The 27,515-nt window shown below is 55.3% G+C and overlaps 3 protein-coding genes across 9 annotated transcripts in view; 2 read left to right on the forward strand and 1 right to left on the reverse strand.

The window, feature by feature from the left end:
- LOC142470779 (tetraspanin-1-like) overlaps window positions 1–13,551 on the forward strand; it is a 32,009-nt gene extending 18,458 nt beyond the window's left edge. The window contains exons 4-8 of one of the 2 annotated variants that reach the window (XM_075577488.1): window positions 2,460–2,534; window positions 4,987–5,094; window positions 5,623–5,751; window positions 10,640–10,723; window positions 11,220–13,551. In XM_075577488.1, coding sequence (XP_075433603.1) covers window positions 2,460–2,534; window positions 4,987–5,094; window positions 5,623–5,751; window positions 10,640–10,723; window positions 11,220–11,276 — 453 coding nt within the window. In that variant the 3' untranslated portion in view covers window positions 11,277–13,551. Of the gene's footprint in view, window positions 1–2,459; window positions 2,535–4,986; window positions 5,095–5,622; window positions 5,758–10,639; window positions 10,724–11,219 lie in introns of both variants that reach the window. The other variant, XM_075577487.1, reaches the window with a different exon arrangement.
- A 232-nt stretch (window positions 13,552–13,783) lies between these two features.
- Window positions 13,784–17,449, forward strand: LOC142470782 (paraneoplastic antigen Ma1 homolog). Of its 5 annotated transcripts, none has more exons than XM_075577493.1 (2): window positions 13,784–13,828; window positions 15,647–17,449. In XM_075577493.1, exons 1-2 carry the CDS (start codon window positions 13,812–13,814, stop codon window positions 16,755–16,757), a joined length of 1,128 nt encoding a protein of 375 aa, XP_075433608.1. In that variant the 5' UTR covers window positions 13,784–13,811; the 3' UTR covers window positions 16,758–17,449. The 5 variants fall into 5 exon arrangements, with proteins under 5 accessions (XP_075433608.1, XP_075433607.1, XP_075433606.1 ...); XM_075577492.1 differs by having other exon boundaries at window positions 13,787–13,866; XM_075577491.1 differs by having other exon boundaries at window positions 13,810–13,890.
- Window positions 17,450–19,371: 1,922 nt separating this feature from the next.
- The window catches only part of LOC142470783 (uncharacterized), a 65,091-nt gene continuing 56,947 nt past the window's right edge, over window positions 19,372–27,515 (reverse strand). For both annotated transcript variants that reach the window (XM_075577497.1, XM_075577496.1), the window contains 3 exons: window positions 22,467–22,521; window positions 20,938–20,996; window positions 19,372–19,545 (listed from right to left, as the gene is read on the reverse strand). In XM_075577497.1, coding sequence (XP_075433612.1) covers window positions 19,389–19,545; window positions 20,938–20,996; window positions 22,467–22,521 — 271 coding nt within the window. In that variant the 3' untranslated portion in view covers window positions 19,372–19,388. The remainder of the gene's footprint in view (window positions 19,546–20,937; window positions 20,997–22,466; window positions 22,522–27,515) is intronic.

Below are 27,515 nucleotides of genomic sequence, written 5' to 3' on the forward strand. Positions count from 1 at the left end.
AGGTGTAAGTATTAAAGTTAAAACACACACATATTAAAATATCCGGTTCCGTTAAGTCCAGCGGGTCCAAACTTCCCAGACCTTACTACCGGAACTGGGACACTATAGGGTCCAAGTTTCAGCCTGCTGCGACCTTCAGAACCGGAGATACACAAATACCACTTAAACCGTTTCATACTTTAACACAAAATTCTCCGCGTAAAATAAATCACAGTTTGTCACTAAATCCCCATTGAAAACAACGGGCTCCGCCGCCATAGACTTTCAACGGTAATCCGCCGCCACTGGCGGCTATGGGAGTCTGCCGCCATAGACTTTCAACGGTGCATCGCCGCCGTTGAAGCCTATGGGGTTTCTCCGCCATAGCCGGTCAATGGGAACCGGCCCGCCATTGAAGTCTATGGGAAAAACTCCCGAACCTTTATGGTGGTCCATACTCCGTCGGGTTGGTCACAGAGGGTCATGAATGGTTTTGCAGCCATGCCGGAGCAGTGAATACAGGCACCCCAAACCATGGCCCTCTGGACCCTCCAGAACCGGAGATATGGGCTATGATTTGTAGGGTTTCGGACTTAGCTGTTTTCTCGTGCTGCTTCTGCCGCCGCCATTGGAACCTATGGCGTGGCCCGCTCTGCCAGCACGACCCTTTCCGGGGGTCCTGGATTCTGGGACCCGGTGGTGGTCGAGTAAGGGGAGGCCTAGGAACTAGGGGCAAAAATAATTTTATTTCTGGCTGCCCTAGAACCTAAGGCCTCGGCCATGTTACGTGCTTGCTGGCGGAAGCGCGCTGAGGTGCGCTCCCGCTCAGCACTGAGCCCCTACAGCCGCAATTAGAGCGGCTTTAGTAGGGGCTCACCTGCACTTCCGCGCGCTTGCTGAAGCGCAGGTCTTAGGGGAATTTAAAATTCCCCCGCTTGCCGGCGAGACAGACCGATCACGTAAGCGGTTCGCCCAATGAGGGCGAACCAGCTCCGTGACGTCACTGGCCCGCCCCCGGCCAGTGATGCGCCTGCCCCCGGCCCGCCCCCCGCCCCCTGAAGGCCCGCTGACGGCGCATGCAGTAAGCAACCGCAAGGCCAGGGAAAGCACCCGCTTTCCCTGAGCCTCAGCGCGCCTCAGTGAGCAAGCAGGGAGCATGGACTCAGCCTAAGATTCCCACGCCACTTGACGTTGACCTTGACTAATCAGTGATGAAAGCTCTCTTTCAGACAATGTATCCGCTTTGCGGTTTTGCGGTTTGGACGGCAGCCAACTCGTTCCTGGAAAGCGCCGTCGAGGAATCTCCATTGAAGTCAATGAGCCCATTGACTTACAAAGGGAAACCGCCGCTCCACCTCTCGGACGCCATCTGCTGGTCTTTGAGGGAAACAGGTCCAAAACAGCTAGATCCGCCATTGAAATGAATGGAGCTCCAATGGCGGCCTATGGGACCCTGCAAAATGGTGCCTGAAAAGGCGGGAAAATTAAACAAAGGGCGATAATCATTATACAACTATTAACCCTTGCCCTCCCGGATGGATCCCAGTGTGTGTGTGGTGCAGGCACTGACATTATAACGAAACATGGGAACAGGGGAACATACATTTTCATGACATAGCAAGGGGTAAACCACATTCCTGGACCACAGTCCAGTTAACCCCTTGCCTCCCTGGTGAGGTCAGGGGGTGGCCATATGGGGTGCAGCCCCTTTAATACCGGGCCAATCCCCCCTCTCCCTCTACAATAACAAATCCCCTTACTCCATATAACCCTACCCTATAATCAACTCCCATTACTCCATATAATCCTAACCTATAGCTCCATATAACCCTAACCTATAACAAATCATATTACTCCATATAACCCTTCTCTATAGCTCCATATGATCCTACCTTGTAACATATCCTATTACTCCATATAACCTCTCCCTATAACTCTTCTATAACATATAACCTCTCCCTATAACCCCTCTATAACATATAACCTCTCCCTATAACTCTTCTATAACATATAACCTCTCCCTATAACTCCTCTATAACATACTGTATAACTGCTCCCTATAACTCTTCTATAACATATAACCTCTCCCTATAACCCCTCTATAACATATAACATCTCTATAACATATAACCTCTCTATAACATATAACCTCTCCCTATAACCCCTCTATAATATACTGTATAACTGCTCCCTATAACGCCTCTATAACATATAACCTCTCCCTATAAACTCTCTATAACATATAACCTCTCTATTACATATAACCTCTCCCTATAACCCCTCTATAACATATAACATCTCTATAACATAACCTCTCCCTATAACTCCTCTATAACATACTGTATAACTGCTCCCTATAACTCCTCAATAACGAATAACCTCTCCCTATAACCCCTCTATAACATATAACATCTCTATAACATATAACCTCTCTATAACATATAACCTCTCTATAACATATAACCGCTTTACCTTTCTAGTTCTTCATCATCATCCTCATTATTTTCATTGCTGAGGTTGCTGGAGCTGTGGTAGTGCTGGCGTTCTCATCCGTGGTAAGAATCCTGCCCCGCAGAGCTTACACTCTAATATACAGAGGGACACAGGCACAATACAGGGAGAGGAGGGAATCCTGCCCCGCAGAGCTTACACTCTAATATACAGAGGGACACAGGCACAATACAGGGAGAGGAGGGAATCCTGCCCCGCAGAGCTTACACTCTAATATACAGAGGGACACAGGCACAATACATGGAGAGGAGGAACCATTGGGAGAAGGGAATCCTGCCCCGCAGAGCTTACACTCTAATATAAAAAGGGACACAGATACAATACAGGGAGAGGAGGAACCATTGGGAGGAGGGAATCCTGCCCCGCAGAGCATACACTCTAATATACAGAGGGACACAGATACAACACAGGGAGAGGGGGGAACATTGGGAGAAGGGAGTCCTGCCCCGCAGAGCTTACACTCTAATATACAGAGGGACACAGATACAATACAGGGAGAGGAGGAACCATTGGGAGAAGGGAATCCTGCCCCGCAGAGCTTACACTCTAATATACAGAGGGACACAGATACAATACAGGGAGAGGAGGAACCATTGGGGGAAGGGAATCCTGCCCCTCAGAGCTTACACTCTAATATACAGAGGGACAAAGATACAATACAGGGAGAGGAGGAACCATTGGGAGAAGGGAATCCTGCCCCGCAGAGCTTACACTCTAATATACAGAGGGACACCGGTAAATACAGGAAGAGGAGGAACCATTGGAAGAAGGGAATCCTGCCCCGCAGAGCTGACACTCTAATATACAAAGGGACACAGATACAATACAGGGAGAGGAGGAACTATTGGGAGAAGGGAATCCTGCCCTGCAGAGCTTACACTCTAATATACAGGGGGACACAGATACAATACAGGGTGAGGAGGAATCATTGGGAGAAGGGAATCCTGCCCCGCAGAGCTTACACTCTAATATACAGAGGGACACAGATACAATACAGGGAGAGGAGGAACCATTGGGAGAGGGGAATCCTGCCCCGCAGAGATTACACTCTAATATACAGAGGGACAAAGATACAATACAGGGAGAGGAGGAACCATTGGGAGAAGGGAATCCTGCCCCGCAGAGCTTACACTCTAATATACAGAGGGACACCGGTAAATACAGGGAGAGGAGGAACCATTGGGAGAAGGGAATCCTGCCCCGCAGAGCTGACACTCTAATATACAAAGGGACACAGATACAATACAGGGAGAGGAGGAACTATTGGGAGAAGGGAATCCTGCCCTGCAGAGCTTACACTCTAATATACAGGGGGACACAGATACAATACAGGGAGAGGAGGAATCATTGGGAGAAGGGAATCCTGCCCCGCAGAGCTTACACTCTAATATACAGAGGGACACAGATACAATACAGGGAGAGGAGGAACCATTGGGAGAAGGGAATCCTGCCCCGCAGAGCTTACACTCTAATATACAGAGGGATACACATATAATACAGGGAGAGGAGGAACCATTGGGAGAAGGGAATCCTGCCCCGCAGAGCTGACACTCTAATATACAGAGGGACACAGATACAATACAGGGAGAGGAGGAACCATTGGGAGAAGGGAATCCTGTCCCGCAGAGCTTACACTCTAATATACAGAGGGATACAGATACAATACAGGGAGAGGAGGAACCATTGGGAGAAGGGAATCCTGCCCCGCAGAGCTTACACTCTAATATACAGAGGGACACAGATACAATACAGGGAGAGGAGGAACCATTGGGGGAAGGGAATCCTGCCCCGCAGAGCTTACACTCTAATATACAGAGGGACACAGGTACAATACAGGGAGAGGAGGAACCATTGGGAGAAAGGAATCCTGCCCCGCAGAGCTTACACTCTAATATACAGAGGGGCACAGATTCAATACAGGGAGAGGAGGGACCATTGGGGAAGGGAATCCTGCCCCGCAGAGCTTACACTCTAATATATAGAGAGACACAGATACAATACAGGGAGAGGAGGAACCATTGGGAGATGGGAATCCTGCCCCGCAGAGCTGACACTCTAATATACAGAGGCAGTACAGATACAATACAGGGAGAGGAGGAACCATTGGGAGAGGGGAATCCTGCCCCGGAGAGCTTACACTCTAATATACAGAGGGATACAGATACAATACAGGGAGAGGAGGAACCATTGGGAGAAGGGAATCCTGCCCCACAGAGCTGACACTCTAATATACAGAGGGATACAGATACAATAGAGGGAGAGGAGGAACCATTGGGAGAAGGGAATCCTGCCCCGCAGAGCTGACACTCTAATATACAGAGGGATACAGATACAATACAGGGAGAGGAGGAACCATTGGGAGAAGGGAATCCTGCCCCGCAGAGCTTACACTCTAATATACAGAGGGACACAGATACAATACAGGGAGAGGTGGAACCATTGGGAGAAGGGAATCCTGCCCCGCAGAGCTGACACTCTAATGCCCTCCTCTTTCAGTCTCAGATTTTCATTGAATATCTCGGTAATATTGCGGTGAAATTTCTCCGGGAAGATTTTGGTCACCAACAGGAACTAACCGCGGTGTGGAATACAACAATGCATGAGGTGAGAGGGATCCCACATATACTGCGCTGTATAATGATGCCGAGTATCTCTATACACTAGAATGAACACGCCGCACTGTATAAGGATACCGTGTATCTCTATACACTGATAATGAACACGCCGCGCTGTATAATGATGCCGAGTATCTCTATACACTGATACTGAACACGCCGCGCTGTATAATGATGCTGAGTATCTATACACTGATAATGAACACGCCGCGCTGTATAATGATGCTGAGTATCTCTATACACTGATAATGAACACGCCGCGCTGTATAATGATGCTGAGTATCTCTATACACTGATAATGAACACGTCGCTTTGTATAATGATGCTGAGTATCTTTATACACTGATAATGCGCACGCCGCGCTGTATAATGATGAGACTGAGTATCTTTATACACTGATAATGGACACACTGCGCTGTATAACAATGCAGAGTATCTCTACAGTACCACCCTGCAGGGGTTCATGTCAGTGACGGGAGCTTTAAAGATGGCGTCCCTCTTTCCTTTCTCCATCCAGCTCAAGTGCTGCGGATTTAATGGTTTCTCAGACTTCAACAACTCCACTTTTTACCGGGAGAGGAACAGCTACCCGTCTGTGTGCTGCGGAAACATCGACCCTTGCCGGGCTGCCAATATCAACAGTGAGGTGAAGGTATGGGACATTATACCCCCTGCCCCTGAGGCTCCCACTCTCCAGTGTCAGAGAACGGCCTCTTGTTCTTCTCTCTCTCTGTAACATGCTTCCCTCTTGTACCTTGTTGAAACCCTTTATGTATTTGAGTTTCGATCATATCCCCCCTCTCTCCCTTCTCTCCCGTCTCTCCTCTCTCTCCCTTTTTTACTCGCCTCTCTCTCCCGTCTCTCTCCCTTCTCTCCTCTCTCCCTTCTCTCCTCTCTCTCCCGTCTCTCCTCTCTCTCTTCTCTCATCTCTCCTCTCTCTCCCGTCTCTCCTCTCTCTCTTCTCTCATCTCTCCTCTCTCTTCCGTCTCTCATCTCTCCCTTTTCTCCTCTCTCTCCCGTCTCTCCTCTCTCCCTTCTCTCCTCTCTCCCTTTTCTCCTCTCCTCTCTCTCCCGTCTCTCCTCTCTCCCTTCTCTCCTCTCTCTCCCGTCTCTTCTCTCTCTCCTCTCATCTCTCCTCTCTCTCCCGTATCTCCTCTCTCTCTTCTCTCCTCTCTCCCATCTCTCCCTTCTCTCCTCTATCCCTTCTCTTCTCTCTCTCCCTTCTCTCCTCGCCTCTATCTTCCTTCTCTCCTCTCTCCCTTCTCTCCTCTCTCCCTTCTCCCCTCTCCTCTCCCCCTTCTCTCCTCTCTCCCTCTTCTCCTCTCCCTTCCTTCTCTCCTCTCTCTCCCTTCTCTCCTCTCTCTCCTCTCCTCCCTCCCTCCTCTCCCTTCCTTCTCTCCTCTCTCTCTCTCCTCTCCCTTCCTTCTCTCTTCTCCTCTCTCTCCCTTCTCCCCTCTCTCTCCCTTCTCTCCTCTCTCCCTTCTCTCTCTCCCTTCTCTCTCTCCCTTCTCTCCTCTCTTCTCCCCTTCTCTCCTCTCTCCCTCCTCTCCTCTCCCTTCCTTCTCTCCTCTCTCTCCCTTCTCCTCTCTCTCCCTTCTCTCCTCTCCTCCTCCTCTCCTCTCTCCTCTCCTCTCCCTTCCTTCTCTCTTCTCTCTCTTCCTTCTCTCCCCTCTCTCCCTTCTATCCTCTCTCCCTCCTCTCCTCTCTCCCTCCTCTCCTCTCCCTTCCTTCTCTCTTCTCTCTCTTCCTTCTCTCCTCTCTCTCCCTTCTCTCCTCTCTCTCTTCCTTCTCTTCTCTCCTCTCTCCTCTCTCCTCTCCCCCTCCTCTCCTCTCCTCTCCCTTCCTTCTCTCTTCTCCTCTCTCTCCCTTCTCTCCTCTCTCTCCCTCCTCTCCTCTCTCTCCTTTCTCTCCCTTCTCTCTCTCCCGTCTCTCTCTCCCTTCTCTCCTCTCCTCTCCCTTCCCTCCTCTCTTCTCCCTTCTCTCCTCTCTCTCCCTTCTCTCCTCTCTCTCCCTCCTCTCCTCTCTCCTCTCCTCTCCTCTCTCCCTCCTCTCCCTTCCTTCTCTCTTCTCTCTCTTCCTTCTCTCCTCTCTCTCCCTTCTCTCCTCTCTCTCTTCCTTCTCTCCTCTCTCCTCTCCTCTCTCCCTCCCTTCCTTCTCTCTTCTCCCCTCTCTCCTTTCTCTCCTCTCTCTCCCTCCTCTCCTCTCTCTCCCTTCTCCCCCTCTCTCCTCTAAGCTGTACATCTTCTGGTCCTGTAGTCTTTCCTTATAAGCCTTATGCTGTAGATCAGGGGCGGCCAGCTCCAGTTCTCAAGCCCCACCAACAAACCAGTTATTAGGGCATCCCAACCAGAGAGATCCTTAAAACCTGACCTGTTGGTGGCCCTCCAGGACTGGCGTTGGCCGCCCCTTGGCGTACAATCATGAACCATCTTAGTAACCCAGTCCAGGATTGAACACTGGGTGAGATCTCATCACCGTCCCACCTGTCTGCTGCCAACACCTCTCTCTATACAACACCCTGCTGGCTGGCCACATTGCTCTATTACAGAGGTTCCCCACGGGAACCCGTGCTTGGTCACAGCTGGTTCGGTCACACCGATTGGGTCCCCTGTGCTAATGAGAGCACAGAGCCTTCCAACCTGCACGGTGAGTGGTCCTTGAGGACCACTGTTGAGAACCTCGGCTCTATTACATTGCTCGCCTGCTGAAATAATGGCTCCCTGGTCCCTTCCTCTGTAGCAGGTGACATTATGGGACCATTAACCCTGCGTCCTGCCTCTGGATTTGGGTGACCCACCTGGGTTATTTAGCACTCGTTGGCGTTCCATTGCCGTTGCCCCAGTCTTCACCATTCCTCCCATCTACCTAAATCCTTCATCGTTTTGTTTAAGTCTTCTGGAGTGTCCACCCAGATCTGCTGTGTCATCTGCAAAAAAGTCGTACTTTCCCCTCCACTCCACTCAAACACCTCCACTCCCATCTCGGACAAGTCAGCCGTCCCACAGCCCAAAAGCTCGGTTCCTGTGTGGTCTGACTCAACCTCTGTCTCGATACTAAACCACGTTGATGGATGATCGCTGGAACCCAAGTTCTCACCCAACAAGACCATCGGACACTCTGTCCCCTACGTGTAAGCGTGAAGTCCAGCGTTGCTTCCTGGAGCGTAGGCTTCCTCACCCATTGAGAGACGCTCCCCCGGCGAGGAAGCCAGGATGTCCCTGCTTCTGGCCGAACCTGCAGAAGACACAGGCCAGCCCACAGCTGGCAGACTCAAGTCTTCCCATAACGATGACTTCTCCTTTTGTTATTGTAGCTATAAACTCTTTTATTTGTCCGATTTGCACTATGGATTTTCCTCTCCTTGAGATGCGCTGGACCACCTAAATATCTAACCCCGCAAGGAACGAGTTGCCACTGTTTGGGACACTACCTTTTAGTTCTGCTCAAGTGTGGGCAGGAGCTTTATACAGTAGGTTTGTCCCATATTTAGTACATTACTGCGCTATGTGAATTTTTCTTTTTACGTGGGATCTGCAGACCACCCAGGACGAGAGTTGGAGGACGTCACTACGATGGCGGTCAAAGGAGAAGTCATCGTTATGGGAAGACTTGAGTCTGCCAGCTGTGGGCGTGTCTCAATGAGTGAAGGAGCCTACGCTTCAGGAAGCAACACTGGACTTCCCGCTGACACGTAGGGGACAGAGTGTCCGATGGACTTGTTGGCTGAGAACTTGGGTTCCAGCGATCACCCATTAACGGGGTTTAGTATCGAGACAGAGGTTGAGTCAGACCACACAGGAACCGAGCTTTTGGGCTGTGGGACGGTTGACTTGTCCGAGATGGGAGTGGAGGTGTCCCCTAACGTTTGGAAGGGAATCGATCTACAAGACCCCCTGAAAACAGTCTTTTAAAGGGTTGAGTGGAGGTCGTGGCCTCTTATTTAAATGACACACTTGCACTATTCTAGTGTTGAATATTGTTATCACTTTTATTCACATTCACATTTATTCACGTTTAAACACGTGTCTCATTGATATGTATTTTTCAATGGGCGGCTTTTCAGAGTGTCAGAGCGCCATACAGGGCTTTGGTTGGTGCCAGGCTCTGTATCCATGTGTCAAGTCCTAGAGGTGCCAGGCTCTGTATCCGTGTGTCAAGCCCTAGAGGTGCCAGGCTCTGTATCCCTGTGTCCAGCCCTAGAGGTGCCAGGCTCTGTATCCGTGTGTCAAGCCCTAGAGGTGCCAGGCTCTGTATCCCCTGTACAAGCCCTAGAGGTGCCAGGCTCTGTATCCGTGTCCAGCCCTAGAGGTGCCAGGCTCTGTATCCCTGTGTCCAGCCCTAGAGGTGCCAGGCTCTGTATCCCTGTGTCCAGCCCTAGAGGTGCCAGGCTCTGTATCCCCTGTGTCCGGCCCTATAGGTGCCAGGCTCTGTATTCCTGTGTCAAGCCCTAGTGGTGCCAGGCTCTGTATCCCTGTGTCCAGCCCTAGAGGTGCCAGGCTCTGTATCCTTGTGTCCAGCCCTAGAGGTGCCAGGCTCTGTATTCCTGTGTCCGGCCCTAGAGGTGCCAGGATCTGTATCCCTGTGTCAAGCCCTAGAGGTGCCAGGCTCTGTATCCCCTGTACAAGCCCTAGAGGTGCCAGGCTCTGTATCCGTGTCCAGCCCTAGAGGTGCCAGGCTCTGTATCCCTGTGTCCAGCCCTAGAGGTGCCAGGCTCTGTATCCCTGTGTCCAGCCCTAGAGGTGCCAGGCTCTGTATCCCCTGTACAAGCCCTAGAGGTGCCAGGCTCTGTATCCGTGTCCAGCCCTAGAGGTGCCAGGCTCTGTATCCCTGTGTCCAGCCCTAGAGGTGCCAGGCTCTGTATCCCTGTGTCCAGCCCTAGAGGTGCCAGGCTCTGTATCCCCTGTGTCCGGCCCTATAGGTGCCAGGCTCTGTATTCCTGTGTCAAGCCCTAGTGGTGCCAGGCTCTGTATCCCTGTGTCCAGCCCTAGAGGTGCCAGGCTCTGTATCCTTGTGTCCAGCCCTAGAGGTGCCAGGCTCTGTATTCCTGTGTCCGGCCCTAGAGGTGCCAGGATCTGTATCCCTGTGTCCAGCCCTAGAGGTGCCAGGCTCTGTATCCTTGTGTCCAGCCCTAGAGGTGCCAGGCTTTGTATTCCCATGTCAAGCCCTAGAGGTGCCAGGCTCTGTATCTCCGTATTCAGCCCTAGAGGTGCCAGGCTCTGTATTCCCGTGTCCAGCCCTAGAGGTGTCAGGCTCTGTATCCCTGTGTCCAGCCCTAGAGGTGTCAGGCTCTGTATCCCTGTGTCCAGCCCTAGAGGTGCCAGGATCTGTATCCTTGTGTCCAGCCCTAGAGGTGCCAGGCTCTGTATCCCTGTGTCCAGCCCTAGAGGTGCCAGGATCTGTATCCTTGTGTCCAGCCCTAGAGGTGCCAGGCTCTGTATCTCCGTATTCAGCCCTAGAGGTGCCAGGCTGTGTAAAACTATGTCCAACCCTAGAGGTGGCAGGTACCTGAGTCTCCCCTCTCTAACCCTTGCCAGGGCTGCTTCAGGGCATTTGAACACTTCCTCGCCCACAACGCCAGGATCGTGGGAGGTATCGCACTGGGAATCTGCGGCCTTGAGGTAACACAATGATTTCTGCGCTAATATAGTTATGCCGAGTATCTCTACACACTGATAATGAGCACGCTGCACTGTATAATGATGATGAGTATCTCTATACACTGATAATGAACACGCCGCGCTGTATAATGATGCTGAGTATCTTTATACACTGATAATGAATATGCTGCGCTGTATAATGATGCAGAGTATCTCTACACACTGATAATGAGCACGCTGCACTGTATAATAATGATGAGTATCTTTATACACTGATAATGAACACGCTGAGCTAAATAACGATGCTGTGTATCTCGACACACTGATAAGGAACATGCTGCACTGTATAATGAGTGCTGAGTATCTCTATATACCTCCAGTCCATCAAAGGCTGGTGCCGCTGACCCTCTTAACTTACACAGTGCCGCTTTTTAACATGATTTGAATCTAAAATATTTACCTTTCCGTGTCCTTTCCGTGTCCTTAACGTGTCGTTCCTGTGTTTTACTTTTCGCAGCTTGCTGCCATGACTGTCGCGCTGGTCATGTTCTGCCACATTAGCTCCGACGGCTAAATCGGACCGGCGCCGACCCCCTTCTCATTACCTCCACTGAACGCGCTGCATTGTATAGCTGTGAGGAGTATGACCACCCAACGCCACGTCAACTGCGTCTGAGACCCGGAAAATATTACTGGATCCCCCCCCCCCATAATAATGGCTGCTGTCCCCATCAATCCGCTGAATCGCCTCCCCCCTCACCCCCCCCCACCTCCGGATATCCTTTCTGTTACTGGGCACGGCTGAGGAGGGTCACAAGTAACATGGCAGACCAGGCAAGGATGTTTTGGCTTTGTTACCCTGTCATTTCTCCCATGGACAAGGTGCTGTAATGGACTGGTACTTAGAGACACTCAACATCATTATACAGCGCGCCTTGTTTATTATCAGTGTATAGAGATACTCAGCATCATTATACAGCGCAGCGTGTTCATTTTCAGTGTATAGAGATACTCAGCATCATTATACAGCGTAGCGTGATTATTGTCAGTGTATAGAGACACTCGGCATCATTATACAGCGCAGCGTGTTCATTATCAGTGTATAGATACTCTGCATCATTATACAGCGCGGCTTATTCATTATTAGTGTATACAGTAGATACTCAGCATCATTACACAGCGCGCCGTGTTCATTATCAGTGTATAGATACTCTGCATCATTATACAGCGCAGCGTGTTCATTATCAGTGTATAGAGATACGTAGCATCATTATACAGTGCAGCGTGTTCATTGTTAATGTATAGAGATACTCTGCATCGTTATTCAGCGCAGCATATTAATTATCAGGGGAAGTGGAACAATTATCCCATTAATTATCGGGGGAAACACACGGGACATTTTACTCTGTTACTTAAAGGTGCAGTTCAAGCTGCCGATTAAAAAATATATATATATATATATATGTAAGGGTGTGTTAGATACCATGTGTGTGCGCGCGGAGGGAGTACGGCAGGTTCCGCGATGGCACGGTAATACAGGGTGCCGCCATGTTGTTGCGCAATATTGCAAAGGACACTGACGGGGTGAAGAGGTCGCGCATGCGCAATGGGAGCGCGCGAACGACAGGCCAATAAGGGAAGGGCTCTGATAATGGACCACAACTCCCGCGAGCTCTGGAACAGTCACCTGACGCTAGGAGCCAATGAGAGGGCGGGAATTAAGGAAGGAGGAACAGGAAGCGTGGGGGAGAGACCACGCAAGGCAGAGGAGATCGGGACAGAGCGAGAGGAGGTAGTGTGAGTGCAGGGGGTCCGTGACCCGCCTGCATAGGCCAGCTATTACCCTCAGGCCCATAGGAGGTTTCCCTGAGTCACAGTAGGCTGCTGTACTGCAGGGACGCCCGATAGTGGTAGGAATTGTCCCCTTAGTTAGGGACAGCGCACGGAGTTGTGGACGGTCACAGGCATCTGGGATCAGACGGCTGGACACCACGACATCTGGAGGTCAAGGGCGGAGGCAACGGACCCTTTGCGAAGAGGCACCGGTCACCGCCGTGACCGGAAGGTACAATTGTAAAAGCAAGTGCACCAACACCGGTCATCAGGCGCTGATCCCGCCTTAGGAATAACTTTGTAGTGACACTAGCAAGTGGCTAGCGGACTGAGTATATTACCTAATACCTTACAAGGACAACACTCTATAGGAGCGTGGCGGAGCCACTGTTATACTGGACAAATTCTCTAGGGATGTGGCTGAGCCACGGTAGTATAAGGACTCTTATAATACATATATATACAAGTTATGTGTGATGTTATATAGAGGTTAAGATATGGTTACCTATACATAGTAAACTTGGTTGCACGCACTGTTGTATGTTTCTTGCCCGGGGCAATCTTACATAACGGGGATCCTGGGTAAGTGGAGGCGCTGCGCTAGAACCGTTACCCCAGGCTCCCAGCTAGCGGAGGCTCAGATCTCCTGGAGCCGCAGGTTGAGTACAGTACCCGTAGTCCCTTAGGAAGGTGTCAGAAAAAGGGCTACATATATATTCCATTCAATATGCGCATCAATACAATCTGCACACTGACACGTGATTGGCTAAGTTGCAGATCGATCCGTTTTCTCCTGGAATCGATCGCTTTGCTCGGGCTTATTTCAGTTATTGCTGGACTACATTACCCAGAATGCAGCGTTCTGCGTGGAAGATCATGTGACCAGGCAGTTACTAGATACAATTCGTGCACTGCTAGAGAGAGGGCAGTGGCTCAAGAGCCAGAGCCAAATCCGAAGGGGAAGGGGGTGTGACTTTGTAAATGGTTTCTATCGAAACAAAAAATGACTGTAAAATAAAAACACATTAAAAATGTCTTTAAAAATTGTTTTTTTTTTTAAACTTTTTTAAATGCTACAAGTATTTTCTCATCGTACAGAACAGATTTATTTAAAAAAAAAACACATGTAGGATATTTGCCGGAACTGCAGCTTTAATTTAGAAAGTCTGTATTATTGATATACTGTACATGTAGCAGGGAGGGTATATATACCTCCTGGCCACTGGGGGCGCTGAGGCAGCTTCTCGGCCCCTCCTCTGAGGGGACTGTGGCAGCCATGTTGGTAGAGGCAAAGTGAGAGCCTTTATGACTTTGACCTATGACAAAGCTCGGTCAGTGCTGGAGGAGCAGGAGAAGTGAGACTGTCGTGGGACTAGGCCCCAGCTTCCCTCAGGCCCGAGCTAGGCCCCAGCTTCCCTCCGGCCCGAGCTAGGCCCCAGCTTCCCTCAGGCCCGAGCTAGGCCCCAGCTTCCCTCAGGCCCGAGCTAGGCCCCAACCCCTGCAGCTCAGTATTGTAGGGAAGGCCCATAGTTAGTGAGCTAGCAGCAGTGACACTGCGGAGCCGCACAGGCTTCAGCACAGGAATCCCCCGGCCTCCCGAGACCGCGTGTACGGCTGCCGTGGGGTGAGGAGAGAGGGGGTTTGTGTCGGAGGTAGGGAGATGGCTTGTCCAAAAATACTGGGCACTTTGGTAAAAAAAAATACCCCCACGCCCCCCGAATACATATAAAAAATACCCCCACGCCCCCCGAATACATATAAAAAATACCCCCACGCCCCCCGAATACATATAAAAAATACCCCCACGCCCCCCGAATACATATAAAAATACCCCCACGCCCCCCAATACATATACAAAATACCCCCACCTCCCCAATACATATACGATTCAGACTTGGTGTCAGGAGGGGGGCAGTGGATGCGGAAGGGGGGGGCAGTGGATGCGGAAGGGGGGGCAGTGGATGCGGAAGGGGGGGCAGTGGATGCGGAAGGGGGGGCAGTGGATGCGGAAGGGGGGGCAGTGGATGCGGAAGGGGGGGCAGTGGATGCGGAGGGGGGGGGCCAGTGGATGCGGAGGGGGGGGGGCCAGTGGATGCGGAGGGGGGGGGGCCAGTGGATGCGGAGGGGGGGGGCAGTGGATGCGGAAGGGGGGGGGCAGTGGATGCGGAAGGGGGGGGGCAGTGGATGCGGAGGGGAGGGGCCAGTGGATGCGGAGGGGGGGGGCAGTGGATGCGGAGGGGGGGGGCAGTGGATGCGGAGGGGGGGGCAGTGGATGCGGAGGGGGGGGCAGTGGATGCGGAGGGGGGGGCAGTGGATGCGGAGGGGGGGGGCAGTGGATGCGGAGGGGGGGGGCAGTGGATGCGGAGGGGGGGGGCAGTGGATGCGGAGGGGGGGGGCAGTGGATGCGGAGGGGGGGGGGCAGTGGATGCGGAGGGGGGGGGGCAGTGGATGCGGAGGGGGGGGGGGCAGTGGATGCGGAGGGGGGGGGCAGTGGATGCGGAGGGGGGGGGCAGTGGATGCGGAGGGGGGGGGGCAGTGGATGCGGAAGGGGGGGGGGCAGTGGATGCGGAAGGGGGGGGCAGTGGATGCGGAAGGGGGGGCCAGTGGATGCGGAAGGGGGGGCCAGTGGATGCGGAAGGGGGGGGCAGTGGATGCGGAAGGGGGGGGGCAGTGGATGCGGATGGGGGGGCAGTGGATGCGTATGGGGGGGCAGTGGATGCGGAAGGGGGGGCAGTGGATGCGGAAGGGGGGGCAGTGGATGCGGAAGGGGGGGGCAGTGGATGCGGAAGGGGGGGGGCAGTGGATGCGGAATGGGGGGGGGCAGTGGATGCGGAGTCGCCGGTCAGAGCAGGTACCACCATGCCCGGCTTTCCCCCAGCTGCAGGCTTCTCTCTCCCTGTCTGTCCCACGCCAAGGTGTCTGATGCTGACGCGCGCCGGGCCTCCCTCTCACGCCGGCGCTCACCGGAAGCTGAGCCCAGCTGACTTCCGGCGCTGACGTCAGATGACCCGGCGCACGTCAGCATCTGGGGATAGGGGTGTTACATTTGGAGGCGCTGCTAAGATTCTAACTTGGTGTGCACAACTAATAAAAAATATATATATCTTTCAGAACTGTGACTATGTCCCTACTCTCCAGACAGAGGGTCCGCCAGTGGGCTATCGAATGTCTGGAATCTCCCCACCATGTGGTCGCCATCAGGCACGTTCCGACAAAGACCTCGGCCTATGATGTTCGTTTAGCGCTGAGCCAATTCCCGGGGTTAGGTGAAACCCGAGTTCTAGACCAGGAATGCGAGGCTGATCCAGCATGGAGCACGGTCCTAGTCACGGCCGCCCGTGACTTCCGGGAGGACGAAGGTCCTGAGGTCATCTACCTGTATGGAGCCAGGCCTGGAGGGTGTCCCTTAATATATCCTGAACTGACAGTGAAAGCGGAGGAACCTAGCTCCGGTTCCGGACACGGGACTGCCCTGATGGTTACATCTCTCCCAGCTCCGCGCCGCCCCAGTGGAGGTGGAGCAAGTTCCGAGTTGGCTTGCGGGCGCGGGTTGGATAGCCGAAGCGGCGGCCCGGCTGGGAAACTGGTGCTCGCGGAAGCGCTACAGCAATTGGCTGATAATCTAGCGCAGGCGTCGCAGGCTCACCACTATCGGAAATTAAATACCTTCTCTGGTGTGTTGCCTACCCCCCCCGGTGAGGAAGATTTTGAGGACTGGAAGGACCATACCCTTCAAGTACTGGACGAATGGTCTTGCTCCGAAGCCGTAAAGAGACAGCGGATAGTGGAATGCCTAAGGCCCCCCGCGTCCCATATAGTGAGGATGTACCGTGTGGAGCACGTGGACGCCACCGCTCAGGGTATGGTTGAGGTCCTAACTCTGACCTATGGTACGAAGGTTGATGAAATTGAACTCTTCGCCCAGTTCAATGCTCTCCGACAGGAGGAGGGAGAGAAAATGTCCGCGTTTATCCGCCGCATACAGCTAGCGTTGTGGACCCTGATCTCGAACAAAGTCATTCCCCCTCACGCTGTGGATGGATATCGACTCAATCAGCTTCTGACAGGATCGCTGCGCGATCACCCTATAGCCGTCATGCTCTGGTACTCCCTTCCTAAAGGGATCCCGCCTAGTTTTGAGGACTTAATGAGCCGGGTGAAAAAGCTGGAAGTTCGAAAGCGTTTCCATACTCTCGAGAAGGGATTGCACTCAACAGAATAATCTCCAAATCAGCCCCATTATGAGTCTCGGCAGTCGTCAAACCAGCAGTTTGCTTCGACCATTTCTGTATTGAGTGAAGTGTTTCATTCCATTTAAAATGTAGAGTGAAAGTTATGTTATGTATTGCTGCCTCACGCGGGGGCGGCGAGAATGTTTACCGGGGGGAGAGTGTAGCCAAGTATACCTGGAGGAGGAGGGGAAGTGAGCAGACTGTCCTGGGATTAGGCCACTGCTTCCCTCCGGCCCGAGCTAGGCCCCAACCCCTGCAGCTCAGTATTGTAGGGAAGGCCGATAGTTAGTGAGCTAGCATCAGTGACACTGCGGAGCCGCACGGGCTTCAGCACAGGAATCCCCCGGCATCCCGAGACCGCGTGTGCGGCTGCCGGGGGTGAGGAGAGGTGGGTTGTGTCAGAGGCCCCGCAACGTGGGACACAGCGTCGCCCCCCTTCAGGGAGCAAGGCCCACGGTTCATGAGCTTCACAAAGGAAGGTATCCAACCCGTGCACCAACGACACCGAGTGTGGTAGCGCTACCATCCACCCACTCTCGCACCACGTGGGTGCCACGTGTTTTCCCAGGGTGCTTGGGATAAGGGAAAGGGGGATGGACATTGTATGGTGTGTTATTACTATTGTTATTACTGCTAGTGTGACATTGTGGTTATGCCCTGTTGGTAAAGTGACTTTGGTTTATGTTAGTGTGTGTGTGGTTATTCACCAAAAGTATATTTGCCTGTGGGGGCCCATCCCGTCTGCAGCGGGATCCTCACAGGTGGAGGCGCTGCACCGTGCACCCCAAGATCCCTATGGGCTGAGGCCTTCTGTTACCACACAGGTTAGCACCGTAGCACCACATTCCCCGCAATTATCATTAGGGCGGGGGGGGGGGGGGAATAGGGGTGTTACATATATATACACACACGCACACACATACATACATAAGAATATAGTGAGAAAAGACTCCATGTCCCATAGCTCCCTCCTGTCTGTGTCACTGTGTCACCCTGCGGGGGGAGGGACAGACTCCATGTCCCATAGCTCCCTCCTGTCTGTGTCACTGTGTCACCCTGCGGGGGGAGGGACAGACTCCATGTCCCATAGCTCCCTCCTGTCTGTGTCACTGTGTCACCCTGCGGTGGGAGGGACAGACTCCGTGTCCCATAGCTCCCTCCTGTCTGTGTCACTGTGTCACCCTGCGGGGGGAGGGACAAACTCCATGTCCCACAGCTCCCTCCTGTCTGTGTTACTGTGTCACCCTGCGGTGGGAGGGACAGACCCTGTGTCCCATAGCTCCCTCCTGTCTGTGTCACTGTGTCACCCTGCGGTGGGAGGGACAGACCCTGTGTCCCATAGCTCCCTCCTGTCTGTGTCACTGTGTCACCCTGCGGTGGGAGGGACAGACTCCGTGTCCCATAGCTCCCGCCTGTCTGTGTTACTGTGTCACCCTGCGGTGGGAGGGACAGACTCCGTGTCCCATAGCTCCCTCCTGTCTGTGTCACTGTGTCACCCTGCGGGGGGAGGGACAGACCCTGTGTCCCATAGCTCCCTCCTGTCTGTGTCACTGTGTCACCCTGCGGGGGAGGGACAGACTCCATGTCCCATAGCTCCCTCCTGTCTGTGTCACTGTGTCACCCTGCGGGGGGAGGGACAGACCCTGTGTCCCATAGCTCCCTCCTGTCTGTGTCACTGTGTCACCCTGCGGTGGGAGGGACAGACTCCGTGTCCCATAGCTCCCGCCTGTCTGTGTCACTGTGTCACCCTGCGGTGGGAGGGACAGACTCCGTGTCCCATAGCTCCCTCCTGTCTGTGTCACTGTGTCACCCTGCGGTGGGAGGGACAGACTCCGTGTCCCATAGCTCTCTCCTGTCTGTGTCACCCTGCGGGGGGAGGGACAGACTCCGTGTCCCATAGCTCCCTCCTGTCTGTGTCACTGTCACCCTGCGGGGGGGGGGGGGGGACAGACTCCATGTCCCATAGCTCCCTCCTGTCTGTGTCACTGTGTCACCCTGCGGGGGGGTGGAACAGACACCAGCCCTAGAGGTGCCAGGCTCTCTACCCCTTGTCCAACCCTAGAGGTGCCAGGCTCTTTATCCCTGTATCCAGCCCTAGAGGTGCCATTGTCTGTATCCCTATGCCCAGTCTTAGAGGTGCCAGGCTCTGTATCCCTGTGTCCAGCCTTAGAGGTGAAATGCTCTATCCCTGTGTCCTGCCCTAGAGGTGCCAGGCTATGTATCCCTGTGTCCTGCCCTAGAGGTGCCAGGCTCTGTATCCCTGTGTCCTGCCCTAGAGGTGCCAGGCTCTGTATCCCTGTGCCCACCCCTATAGGTGCCAGGCTCTATCCCCTGTACCAGCCCTAGTGATGCCAGGCTCTGTATCCCCTGTGCCAGGCTCTGTATCCCCCATACCAGCCCTAGAGGTGCCAGGCTCTGTTTCCACTGTACCAGCCCTAGAGGTGCCAGGCTCTGTATCCCTGTGCCCACCCCTATAGGTGCCAGGCTCTGTATCCACTGTACCAGCCCTAGAGGTGCCAGGCTCTCTATCCCCTGTACCAGCCCTAGAGGTGCCAGGCTCTATCCCCTGTACCAGCCCTAGAGGTGCCAGGCTCTGTAGGGGTTTTATTTCTGATCCTGTATCAGGAGGGCAGCGCGCCCTCTGTATAAAGGGTCAGGGTGCCCAGCCGCCATATCTCGGAGCCGGTCCCGCTGAGGAAGCAGACCAGGGACAGGAGGAAGAGGAGGAGGAGAGCAACGAGGGGCCAGAGCGGAGCATGGAAACCCAAATGGTAAAACCTGAGAGAGAGAAGGGGGGGAAAGAGGAGGAAATGAGATTGAGTGGGGGACAATTAAGAGTCTTTCCCTATGTCTGTCTGTCTGTCTGTCTATCTATCTATCTGTGTATCTGTATCTATCTGTGTATCTATATCTTATCTATCTGTGTATCTATATCTATCTATCTGTGTGTGTATCTATATCTATCTATCTGTGTGTGTATCTATATCTATCTATCTGTGTATCTATATCTATCTATCTGTGTGTGTATCTATATCTATCTATCTGTGTATCTATATCCATCTATCTGTGTATCTTTATCTGTGTATCTATATCTATCTATCTGTGTATATCTATCTATCTGTGTGTGTATCTATATCTATCTATCTATCTATCTATCTATCTATCTATCTATCTATCTATCTATCTATCTATCTATCTATCTATCTATCTATCTGTATCTCTATCTGTGTATCTGTGTATCTATTATCTGTGTATCTGTATCTATCTGTGTATCTATATCTTATCTATCTGTGTATCTATATCTATCTATCTGTGTGTGTATCTATATCTATCTATCTGTGTATCTATATCTATCTATCTGTGTATCTATATCTATCTATCTGTGTGTGTATCTATATCTATCTATCTGTGTATCTATATCCATCTATCTGTGTATCTCTATCTGTGTATCTATATCTATCTATCTGTGTATATCTATCTATCTGTGTGTGTATCTATATCTATCTATCTATCTATCTATCTATCTATCTATCTATCTATCTATCTATCTATCTATCTATCTATCTATCTGTATCTCTATCTGTGTATCTGTGTATCTATATCTATCTATCTGTGTGTGTATCTATATCTATCTGTGTGTGTATCTATATCTATCTATCTGTGTATCTATATCTATCTATCTGTGTATCTCTATCTGTGTATCTATATCTATCTATCTATCTGTGTATCTATATCTATCTATCTGTGTGTGTATCTATATCTATCTATCTGTGTATCTATATCTATCTATCTATCTGTGTATCTCTATCTATCTGTCTGTGTATCTATATCTATCTATCTGTGTGTGTATCTATATCTATCTATCTGTGTGTGTATTTATCTATCTGTCTGTCTGTCTGTCTGTCTGTCTGTCTGTCTGTCTGTCTATCTATCTGTGTATTTATCTGTGTATCTATCTGTATCTATCTATCTGTGTATCTATCTATCTGTGTATCTATCTATCTGTGTATCTATCTATCTGTGTATCTATCTGTGTATATATGTATCTATCTATCTGTGTGTGTCTGTCTGTCTATGTGTATTTAAAGTATCTATCCGTATGCATATATCTATCTACTGTATCTGTGTATCTATCTGTCTGTCTATTTCTATCAGTGATCCATCTCTCACCTCTTACGCTTGTTCTGCCTCTTCTCTGTATTTTGATTTTGTGAATGAAGTTTCCTTAGCTGAAAATAAAGACATTCCGCATAATAATTCCTCTGTATCTCCTGTGTCCAGCCCTAGAGGTGCCAGGCTCTGTATCCCTGTGTCCAGCCCTAGAGGTGCCAGGCTCTGTATCCCTGTGTCCAGCGCCAGGGGTACCAGGCTCTGTATCCCTGTGTCCTGCCCTAGAGGTGCCAGGCTCTGTATCCCTGTGTCCTGCCCTAGAGGTATCAGGCTCTGTATCCCTGTGTCCTGCCCTAGAGGTGCCAGGCACTGTATCCCTGTGTCCTGCCCTAGAAGTGCCAGGCTCTATCCCTGTGTCCTGCCCTAGAGGTGCCAGGCTCTGTATCCCTGTGTCCAGCCCTAGATGTGCCAGGCTCTGTATCCCTGTGTCCAGCCCTAGAGGTGCCGGGCTCTGTATCCCTGTGTCCTGCCCTAGAGGTGCCAGGCTCTGTATCCCTGTGTCCTGCCCTAGAGGTGCCAGGCTCTATCCCTGTGTCCTGCCCTAGAGGTGCCACGCTCTGTATCCCTGTGCCCAGCCCTAGCGGTGCCATTCTCTGTATCCCTGTGTCCAGCCCTAGCAGTGCCAGGTTCTGTATCCCTGTGCCCAGCCCTAGAGGTGCCAGGTTCTGTATCCCTGTGCCCAGCCCTACAGGTGCCAGGCTCTGTATCCCTGTGCCCAGCCCTAGAGGTGCCAGGCTCTGTATCCCTGTGTCCAGCCCTAGAGGTGCCAGGCTCTGTATCCCTGTGTCCTGCCCTAGAGGTGCCAGGTTCTGTATCCTTGTGTCCAGCCCTAGAGGTGCCAGGCTCTGTATCCCTGTGCCCAGCCCAAGAGGTGCCAGGCTCTGTATCCCTGTGTCCAGCCCTAGAGGTGCCAGGCTCTGTATCCCTGTGTCCAACCCTAGAGGTGCCAGGCTCTGTATCCCTGTGTCCAACCCTAGAGGTGCCAGGCTCTGTATCCCTGTGTCCAACCCTAGAGGTGCCAGGTTCTGTATCCCTGTGTCCAGCCCTAGCAGTGCCAGGTTCTGTATCCCTGTGCCCAGCCCTACAGGTGCCAGGCTCTGTATCCCTGTGCCCAGCCCTAGAGGTGCCAGGCTCTGTATCCCTGTGCCCAGCCCTAGAGGTGCCAGGCTCTGTATCCCTGTGTCCTGCCCTAGAGGTGCCAGGTTCTGTATCCCTGTGTCCAGCCCTAGACGTGCCAGGCTCTGTATCCCCTGTGCCCAGCCCTAGAGGTGCCAGGCTCTGTATCCCTGTGTCCTGCCCTAGAGGTGCCAGGCTCTGTATCCCTGTGTCCAGCCCTAGAGGTGCCAGGCTCTGTATCCCTGTGTCCAGCCCTAGAGGTGCCAGGCTCTGTATCCCTGTGTCCAGCCCTAGAGGTGCCAGGCTCTGTATCCCTGTGTCCAGCCCTAGAGGTGCCAGGCTCTCTATCCCTGTGTCCTGTCCTAGAGGTGCCAGGCTATGTACCCCTGTGTATAGCCCTAGAGGCATCTCACCGTGAGGGTTACGAGCGGATCAGGCCAGCGGGACCGCACCCCCGGAACCTGGAGACTGAAAGGACAAGCAGAGTTAACCCTCTCCCTGCCGGCGCGGTGCCCGGTGCAGGATATATAACGCGGCCCTGTCCCTGCCGGCGCGGTGCCCGGTGCAGGATATATAACGCGGCCCTGTCCCTGCCGGCGCGGTGCCCGGTGCAGGATATATAACGCGGCCCTGTCCCTGCCGGCGCGGTGCCGGGTGCAGGATATATAACGCTGTCCCTGCCGGCGCGGTGCCCGGTGCAGGATATATAACGCTGTCCCTGCCGGCGCGGTGCCCGGTGCAGGATATATAACGCGGCCCTGTCCCTGCCGGCGCGGTGCCGGGTGCAGGGTATATAACGCTGTCTCTGCCGGCGCGGTGCCGGGTGCAGGATATATAACGCGGCCCTGTCCCTGCCGGCGCGGTGCCGGGTGCAGGATATATAACGCGGCCCTGTCCCTGCCGGCGCGGTGCCGGGTGCAGGATATATAACGCTGTCCCTGCCGGCGCGGTGCCCGGTGCAGGATATATAACGTGGCCCTGTCCCTGTCGGCGCGGTGCCGGGTGCAGGGTATATAACGCTGTCTCTGCCGGCGCGGTGCCGGGTGCAGGGTATATAACGCTGTCTCTGCCGGCGCGGTGCCGGGTGCAGGATATATAACGCGGCCCTGTCCCTGCCGGCGCGGTGCCGGGTGCAGGATATATAACGTGGCCCTGTCCCTGCCGGCGCGGTGCCGGGTGCAGGGTATATAACGCTGTCTCTGCCGGCGCGGTGCCGGGTGCAGGATATATAACGCGGCCCTGTCCCTGCCGGCGCGGTGCCCGGTGCAGGGTATATAACGCAGCCCTGTCCCTGCCGGCGCGGTGCCCGGTGCAGGATATAAAACGCGGCCCTGTCCCTGCCGGCGCGGTGCCGGGTGCAGGATATATAACGCGGCCCTGTCCCTGCCGGCGCGGTGCCGGGTGCAGGATATATAACGCTGTCCCTGCCGGCGCGGTGCCCGGTGCAGGATATATAACGTGGCCCTGTCCCTGTCGGCGCGGTGCCGGGTGCAGGGTATATAACGCTGTCTCTGCCGGCGCGGTGCCGGGTGCAGGGTATATAACGCTGTCTCTGCCGGCGCGGTGCCGGGTGCAGGATATATAACGCGGCCCTGTCCCTGCCGGCGCGGTGCCGGGTGCAGGATATATAACGTGGCCCTGTCCCTGCCGGCGCGGTGCCGGGTGCAGGGTATATAACGCTGTCCCTGCCGGCGCGGTGCCCGGTGCAGGATATAAAACGCGGCCCTGTCCCTGCCGGCGCGGTGCCGGGTGCAGGGTATATAACGCTGTCTCTGCCGGCGCGGTGCCGGATGCAGGATATATAACGCGGCCCTGTCCCTGCCGGCGCGGTGCCGGGTGCAGGATATATAACGCGGCCCTGTCCCTGCCGGCGCGGTGCCGGGTGCAGGATATATAACGCGGCCCTCTCCCTGCCGGCGCGGTGCCGGGTGCAGGATATATAACGCGGCCCTGTCCCTGCCGGCGCGGTGCCGGATGCAGGATATATAACGCGGCCCTGTCCCTGCCGGCGCGGTGCCGGGTGCAGGGTATATAACGCGGCCCTGTCCCTGCCGGCGCGGCGCCGGGTGCAGGATATATAACGCGGCCCTGTCCCTGCCGGCGCGGTGCCGGGTGCAGGATATATAACGCGGCCCTGTCCCTGCCGGCGCGGTGCCGGGTGCAGGATATATAACGCGGCCCTGTCCCTGCCGGCGCGGTGCCGGGTGCAGGATATATAACGCGGCCCTGTCCCTGCCGGCGCGGTGCCGGGTGCAGGATATATAACGCGGCCCTGTCCCTGCCGGCGCGGTGCCGGGTGCAGGGTATATAACGCGGCCCTGTCCCTGCCGGCGCGGTGCAGGATATATAACGCGGCCCTGTCCCTGCCGGCGCGGTGCAGGATATATAACGCGGCCCTGTCCCTGCCGGCGCGGTGCCGGGTGCAGGATATATAACGCGGCCCTGTCCCTGCCGGCGCGGTGCCGGGTGCAGGATATATAACGCTGTCCTGTCCCTGCCGGCGCGGTGCCGGGTGCAGGATATATAACGCGGCCCTGTCCCTGCCGGCGCGGTGCCGGGTATATAACGCGGCCCTGTCCCTGCCGGCGCGGTGCCGGGTGCAGGATATATAACGCGGCCCTGTCCCTGCCGGCGCGGTGCCGGGTGCAGGGTATATAACGCGGCCCTGTCCCTGCCGGCGCGGTGCCCGGTGCAGGATATATAACGCTGTCCCTGTCCCTGCCGGCGCGGTGCCGGGTGCAGGATATATAACGCGGCCCTGTCCCTGCCGGCGCGGTGCCGGGTGCAGGGTATATAACGCGGCCCTGTCCCTGCCGGCGCGGTGCCGGGTGCAGGATATATAACGCGGCCCTGTCCCTGCCGGCGTGGTGCCGGGTGCAGGATATATAACGCGGCCCTGTCCCTGCCGGCGCGGTGCCGGGTGCAGGATATATAACGCGGCCCTGTCCCTGCCGGCGCGGTGCCGGGTGCAGGATATATAACGCGGCCCTGTCCCTGCCGGCGCGGTGCCGGGTGCAGGATATATAACGCGGCCCTGTCCCTGCCGGCGCGGTGCCGGGTGCAGATTATATAACGCGGCCCTGTCCCTGCCGGCGCGGTGCCGGGTGCAGATTATATAACGCGGCCCTGTCCCTGCCGGCGCGGTGCCCGGTGCAGGATATATAACGCGGCCCTGTCCCTGCCGGCGCGGTGCCCGGTGCAGATTATATAACGCGGCCCTGTCCCTGCCGGCGCGGTGCCCGGTGCAGGATATATAACGCGGCCCTGTCCCTGCCGGCGCGGTGCCGGGTGCAGGGTATATAACGCAGCCCTGTCCCTGCCGGTGCAGTGCAGGATATATAACGCGGCCCTGTCCCTGCCGGCGCGGTGCCGGGTGCAGGATATATAACGCGGCCCTGTCCCTGCCGGCGCGGTGCAGGATATATAACGCGGCCCTGTCCCTGCCGGTGCGGTGCAGGATATATAACGCGGCCCTGTCCCTGCCGGCGCGGAGCCGGGTGCAGGATATATAACGCGGCCCTGTCTCTGCCGGCGCGGTGCCGGGTGCAGGATATATAACGCGGCCCTGTCCCTGCCGGCGCGGTGCCGGGTGCAGGATATATAACGCGGCCCTGTCCCTGCCGGTGCGTTGCAGGATATATAACGCGGCCCTGTCCCTGCCGGCGCGGTGCCGGGTGCAGGATATATAACGCGGCCCTGTCTCTGCCGGCGCGGTGCCGGGTGCAGGATATATAACGCGGCCCTGTCCCTGCCGGTGCGGTGCCGGGTGCAGGATATATAACGCGGCCCTGTCCCTGCCGGCGCGGTGCCGGGTGCAGGATATATAACGCGGCCCTGTCCCTGCCGGCGCGGTGCAGGGTATATAACGCGGCCCTGTCCCTGCCGGCGCGGTGCCGGGTGCAGGGTATATAACGCGGCCCTTTCCCTGCCGGCGCGGTGCCGGGTGCAGGGTATATAACGCAGCCCTGTCTCTGCCGGCGCGGTGCCAGGTGCAGGATATATAACGCGGCCCTGTCCCTGCCGGCGCGGTGCCGGGTGCAGGATATATAACGCGGCCCTGTCCCTGCCGGCGCGGTGCCCGGTGCAGGATATATAACGCGGCCCTGTCCCTGCCGGCGCGGTGCCGGGTGCAGGGTATATAACGCGGCCCTGTCCCTGCCGGCGCGGTGCCGGGTGCAGATTATATAACGCGGCCCTGTCCCTGCCGGCGCGGTGCCGGGTGCAGATTATATAACGCGGCCCTGTCTCTGCCAGCGCGGTGCCGGGTGCAGGATATATAACGCGGCCCTGTCCCTGCCGGCGCGGTGCCGGGTGCAGATTATATAACGCGGCCCTGTCTCTGCCGGCGCGGTGCCAGGTGCAGGATATATAACGCGGCCCTGTCCCTGCCGGCGCGGTGCCGGGTGCAGGGTATATAACGCGGCCCTGTCCCTGCCGGCGCGGTGCCGGGTGCAGGATATATAACGCTGTCCCTGCCGGCGCGGTGCCGGGTGCAGGGTATATAACGCGGCCCTGTCCCTGCCGGCGCGGTGCCGGGTGCAGGATATATAATGCGGCCCTGTCCCTGCCGGCGCGGTGCCGGGTGCAGGATATATAACGCTGTCTCTGCCGGCGCGGTGCCGGGTGCAGGATATATAACGCGGCCCTGTCCCTGCCGGCGCGGTGCCGGGTGCAGGATATATAACGCGGCCCTGTCCCTGCCGGCGCGGTGCCGGGTGCAGGATATATAACGCGGCCCTGTCCCTGCCGGCGCGGCGCCGGGTGCAGGATATATAACGCGGCCCTGTCCCTGCCGGCGCGGTGCCGGGTGCAGGATATATAACGCGGCCCTGTCCCTGCCGGCGCGGTGCCGGGTGCAGGATATATAACGCGGCCCTGTCCCTGCCGGCGCGGTGCCGGGTGCAGGGTATATAACGCGGCCCTGTCCCTGCCGGCGCGGTGCCGGGTGCAGGATATATAACGCGGCCCTGTCCCTGCCGGCGCGGTGCCGGGTGCAGGATATATAACGCGGCCCTGTCCCTGCTGGCGCGGTGCCGGGTGCAGGGTATATAACGCGGCCCTGTCCCTGCCGGCGCGGTGCAGGATATATAACGCGGCCCTGTCCCTGCCGGCGCGGTGCAGGATATATAACGCTGTCCCTGCCGGCGCGGTGCCGGGTGCAGGATATATAACGCGGCCCTGTCCCTGCCGGCGCGGTGCCGGGTATATAACGCGGCCCTGTCCCTGCCGGCGCGGTGCCCGGTGCAGGATATATAACGCTGTCCCTGTCGGCGCGGTGCCGGGTGCAGGATATATAACGCGGCCCTGTTCCTGCCGGCGTGGTGCCGGGTGCAGGGTATATAACGCGGCCCTGTCCCTGCCGGCGCGGTGCCGGGTGCAGGATATATAACGCGGCCCTGTCCCTGCCGGCGTGGTGCCGGGTGCAGGATATATAACGCGGCCCTATCCCTGCCGGCGCGGTG

This window comes from Ascaphus truei, chromosome 20 (genome assembly GCF_040206685.1).
Source record: "Ascaphus truei isolate aAscTru1 chromosome 20, aAscTru1.hap1, whole genome shotgun sequence".
In the NCBI taxonomy this organism is placed as follows: domain Eukaryota; kingdom Metazoa; phylum Chordata; class Amphibia; order Anura; family Ascaphidae; genus Ascaphus; species Ascaphus truei.

Excerpts from the sequence above, each read along its gene's own strand:
- LOC142470782 (XM_075577491.1), top strand. The coding sequence starts at position 13,841 with ATGACTTTGACCTATGACAAAGCTCGGTCAGTGCTGGAGGAGCAGGAG. Across the intron at positions 13,891-15,646 it reads GTGCTGGAGGAGCAGGAGAA|AACTGTGACTATGTCCCTAC; the intron begins GTGAGACTGTCG and ends TATATCTTTCAG.